Raw genomic sequence first — 4,851 nt, forward strand, 5'->3', positions numbered from 1 at the left:
GTTAGGAGGAGGAAGACAATAACTGTGTAAAGATGACAAAGAGTAATTACTTCCTGCTTCGAACAGCTCAACGTTAAACTTAAAAAGCACATTTTCGTTCTTTAATGCATTGCCTCATGGGAGATTTAGTTTGAATGGCTAATGTGCCCACCCTTTCATAAAATCCTATATCCCTGACTGAACTACATCTTCTAAGAGTCAATGCAGTCTTCTCCAAATGCCAGTTGCATTATGACAGTAAGAGATTCTTCTAACTCCTGTTTTCCATTACCTCTGTGACAAAACTGTAGTTGCAATCATGAGTGAAATATACATCAGTACTTAGCTTTGATATGATTCCCTGACTTTGGCCTGTAGGGAATCACAAATCTTCTTAGCATCTCCCAACAACATGGCAGTACTGGGTTTGTAGAAGATTGGATTGTCCACAGCTGCATAACCAACTCCCAAAGATCTCTTAATTACAATGACCTGCATATAAAGAGGTCATTTGACACAGTGAAAACCAACCATCGTTCCCCCTCAAATGAAGATGACACAAAACCAACCTCTACAAATGAAGGGAGAGGAAGAGAGATCCCTGGCCAAAATAGGGTGCTCACTGCTACAAAACTGTATTTAAAATGTTAATATACCACATAAATTGAAATCTGGACCAGTTTCAGAAACATGCTATTGTTAAACACAATATTACATCAGACTGTGGACACTAGTCTATTCATATGCTTTTACTTTATTCCAAGTAATAAGGTCAAAGCAAGATGGGCACTGATGATAACATAGGTTTTTGAGGCTTTTTAATTTTTTAATTGTTTTAAGAACCCAATTCCCTGTCAACACCACAGTTCAGATGAGCGTTCACATCGATACTTAGTGCAACGCTCTCTGGTACTTCTCCAGACTATTACTCTATTACTTCATACATGGCATTTAAAAAAAAAATCCTAAAATAAATTTCATCCAGTTTTAGCCATTAAATGACAAATTAGTTAACCACTGCATCTTCAGGAGAGAAACTGTGAAGCTGTACCAACTTTAAACATGTAAATGTTTATTTCACAAATTGCAACACATAGCTATGGACAAAACATTGATTAATGTATGTGCCTATGACAGTGAGTACTTGAATGGTTCAGTATAACAACACTGAACTCAAAAAAAATTCTAAAGGGTGCAAAGGAATAGTTAACCCATAGAAGAACTGAGGCTAAAATTAGGTTCGGAACAAGAGATCAAAGATTTCACATCAAGGAAACTTGATGTGAGCAGAATATAATTTGTTCTAATCACATTTTTTGAGCAGAAGTACTTTTACTGGTCTTTTCAACTGCAGTCACCATTATTCTCACTAAAGCACTTGCTGATAATTATAAAATCATGAACACTGCATCACACTTGCAGAGCACTGACTGTTTTGTTGCACGCCTTGCAGAAAAGCTTCTCATGGAAACCAGAAGAGTAAGATAATATTGTTAGCTTCTTCTATAAATCATGTTTTTAAAAGCACGCTATGTATAGGTAGGTGCTACCACAAACCTGTTAATCTCACCTGTTTGGACTTCCAGACCTCTAGAACTGGCATTCCAGCTATGACAGAGTTTGGATCTTCCTGAGCTGCTGAATTAACTGTATCATTTGCACCAATTACAAGGACCAAGTCAGTTTCCGCAGCAGGAGAAAGAAAATAAAACTGATGAAAAATTACCTGAAACCTGAACACCGAGGCTGACGTACATTTGTGTGTTATATCTGATCTTTAGAGGCAGAAGAACCCCTTATGGTAAACACTCTACAAACATTTATGGGGACTTCATTCACAAATATTTTACAAACTTATCAAGGCAAGTTACACGTGAGAGTCCGAGTGTGCTACCAACTACCCCAGCAAAATGCAAGCATCTATAATCCCATTTCAAGGGGCTCATTAGGCCGCTTGCCACACAGAGTTAAATCCTTTGATATTTAAATGTGGTTTCATACACACATAGTATCAGCACTTTCAAATCTGTCTGGCTTTTCCTTTGAATATTCTTTAGAAAAACCTTTTACTAGAAACTCTTATTTTTAAATAAAGATGTAGGAAAGCAAGATGTTGTGTGTACGTTGCTATACTGGTTTGCAAGATATAACAGGGTCAAATCATCCACAGCACCTGACTTAAAGAAGTAACAGTAGTTTTCCTGTATGGAGCAGTAACAGTGATAAAAAAAAAGACACAGCATTTGTCATTTATTTCACAGCTACAAGCAATTTAAAAAAGTTCTCTTGGTTCTGGAGGAAACAAGTTTCACAGGCCTATTTATCCTTTTCCCTTCAATACCTACTCTTTTCTGTACTCCTGCATCCAATATTTCCCTTTGCTTTAACCTGTCTGTACTCTCTGCTTCTCAGTTTTCTGCTTTTGAGTCAGGTCATTTCTTGTATTCCTCTGTGCTCACTTGTCATCAGCTGGGAGAGCATTCAGACTGCAAGAGAAAGACCTCTGCTCCTCTACAGTGGTATCACAACAGGCAAAGATAAAATGAACAGCAAAAGATTTTCTATTTTTTAAAATCCTCGTGTGATGTAAAACCAGAAGAATCAAATAAAAATTGACAAGATCAAGTATGATCTACTAGAAACTTATAGCTCACATGCTAACCTGGGAAGTCTGCGTTGATCTCATCCATTTCCAGTACAATATCGTAGGGAACACCAGCTTCTGCTAGGAGTACGTTCAGTTGACCAGGCATACGGCCAGCCACAGGGTGAATACCAAATCTAACAGGAAAAATTCCAACCACATTAATAAGTACTGACCACTCTGCTTTATATAACAAAATTGCCACCTGTGACCTACAAGGCTGAGAAGTTCACATGCAAATTAATAAAAAGAAATTGTTAAATCTTAACAATATTGTAAGTACTTTTCCAGTGTTGCAGGCAACTGAGTGGGTGGGAAAGGGAACAAGGCTGTAGACTTGACTCTTCACCTGGAGAGCAGCTGTTCCTTTTCTGGAATGTTACAAGTATGACTGGCACAACAGGTATGCAAAAGAACATGCTCAATTCCCAGTAAAACTGAAAAAGCTAGGAGTACATTTTCAATCCTTCCATAATAAGAAGACTCTTTCAGAAAGCTGTTGCACCCAGCTTTGGAGAACATACTGAAATAAAAATGCCAAGGACACTTCTAATGACAACGTGGAAGGAACCAGTAGCCAGAAATGCCTGGAAACACATGGCTGCAGGATGGACCAGAGCAAATTTTTCACCCAAACAAAAGCTTATACCAACAAGCTCGATGGATTTTCTTCAATTACTTTTTAAAGTAATAGGACTATTTTACCATTCTGTCTGGCTACAGTGATCAGCCCAAGCCACATCAGGCACAAACAAGCCTTCACATTGACCTTCCAAGCAGTACCATATTTAAAAAGTTGTGAAAAATATCCTTGGTTCTTTATGAATAAGCCTATTTGTTGCAAAGCCATCACCCACATTAATATGCCTACATAGAGTAAGTGAACTGGCTACAATATACTGGGCTGCATCAAAAGAAGCATGGCCAGCAGGTCAAGGGAGGTGATTCTGCCCCTCTACTCTGCTCTCGTGAGACCCCACCTGGAGTACTGCGTCCAGCTCTGGAGCCCTCAGCATAGGAAAGACATGGACTTGGAGCGGGTCCAGAGGAGGGCCACAAAAATGATCAGAGGGCTATGAGGAAAGGCTGAGAGAGTTGGGGCTGTTCAGCCTGGAGAAGAGAAGGCTCCGGGGAGACCTTATTGCAGCCTTCCAGTACCTGAAGGGGCCAACAAGAAAGCTGGAGAGGGACTTTTCACAAGGGCCTGTAGTGATAGGACAAGGGGCAATGGCTTGAAGCTGAAAGAAGGTAGATTTAAATTAGATATAAGGAAGAAATTTTTTTACCATGAGGGTGGTGAAACACTGTCACAGGTTGCCCAGAGAAGCTGTGGATGCCCCCTCCCTGGCAATGTTCAAGGCCAGGTTGGATAGGGCTTTGAGCAACCTGGTCTAGTGGAAGGTGTCCTTGCCCATGGCAGGAGGGTTGGAACTAGGTGATCTATAAGGTCCCTTTCAACTCAAACCATTCTGTGATTCTGTGAATAGAACACTCTTCATGAAAAGGCCAAAAGTGTGCAGCCTTCCTGAAGCAAAAGCAATCCTAGACCTCGAAATGCAGTTGGCAATTGACCTTGACTCAGGTATCTCTAGAGTATGCATGGTTATCACAGCCTAACAGTCCAATCCAACAGAAAAATTAGCAGGTACTCAAGTTCAAGCACAAGACAATGCTTTGCTGAATTAGGTTAACATGCCACTTTCTTCTCATGATTGATCTTAGGAGAGAAAAAAAAAGCAGGGGAGTGAGAAGGTAGAGAGCTAAGAAGCTATACCAGTTTAAGCATAACAACTTAAGAAATGTTTTCAGAACAGCTCAAAAGTAACTTACAGAAAATACACTGCTTATGAGTTACTAAAAATTCAGACAGACAAACAGGGCATCAGAAGAGTGGTGTTAAGTCACGAGTGCAGGTCTGTAAGAGTAAAAATCTGACACAATTCAGAACAGAGATGTTAAACTGGTTTAGCTGAAACTCCCAAATATGTATTCTGGTTAGAAGCAAAACTATTTCCTGTGGGCAGATTGTACTCTTCTGCTCATCTACTGGCCCTGAATAAACTAGGCAGATCATGCCTGCTGTCCTGTGCATTTTGCCTTTCCAGCTCTGAAGCCTTCTCTGAATGTAATAATGCTGACGCAAGCACACCAGAAATGACTCAGATGAATGTTGTATAGGGTTAAATCTAAATGTTTAATAAGAAAGTCTACACGTCTTTTAGAAAAGA

General features: G+C 39.7%; 1 protein-coding gene across 1 annotated transcript; it reads right to left on the reverse strand.

The window, feature by feature from the left end:
* Nucleotides 1–321: 321 nt before the first annotated feature.
* LOC142365470 (NAD(P) transhydrogenase, mitochondrial-like) lies at nt 322–4,224 on the reverse strand. The gene is made up of 4 exons (XM_075446298.1): nt 4,172–4,224; nt 2,645–2,760; nt 1,550–1,668; nt 322–471 (listed from the first exon to the last, which is right to left on the reverse strand). Exons 1-4 carry the CDS (start codon nt 4,222–4,224, stop codon nt 322–324), a joined length of 438 nt encoding a protein of 145 aa, XP_075302413.1.
* Nucleotides 4,225–4,851: the final 627 nt, after the last annotated feature.

Source organism: Opisthocomus hoazin, chromosome W (assembly GCF_030867145.1).
Source record: "Opisthocomus hoazin isolate bOpiHoa1 chromosome W, bOpiHoa1.hap1, whole genome shotgun sequence".
Classification (NCBI taxonomy): Eukaryota; Metazoa; Chordata; class Aves; order Opisthocomiformes; family Opisthocomidae; genus Opisthocomus; species Opisthocomus hoazin.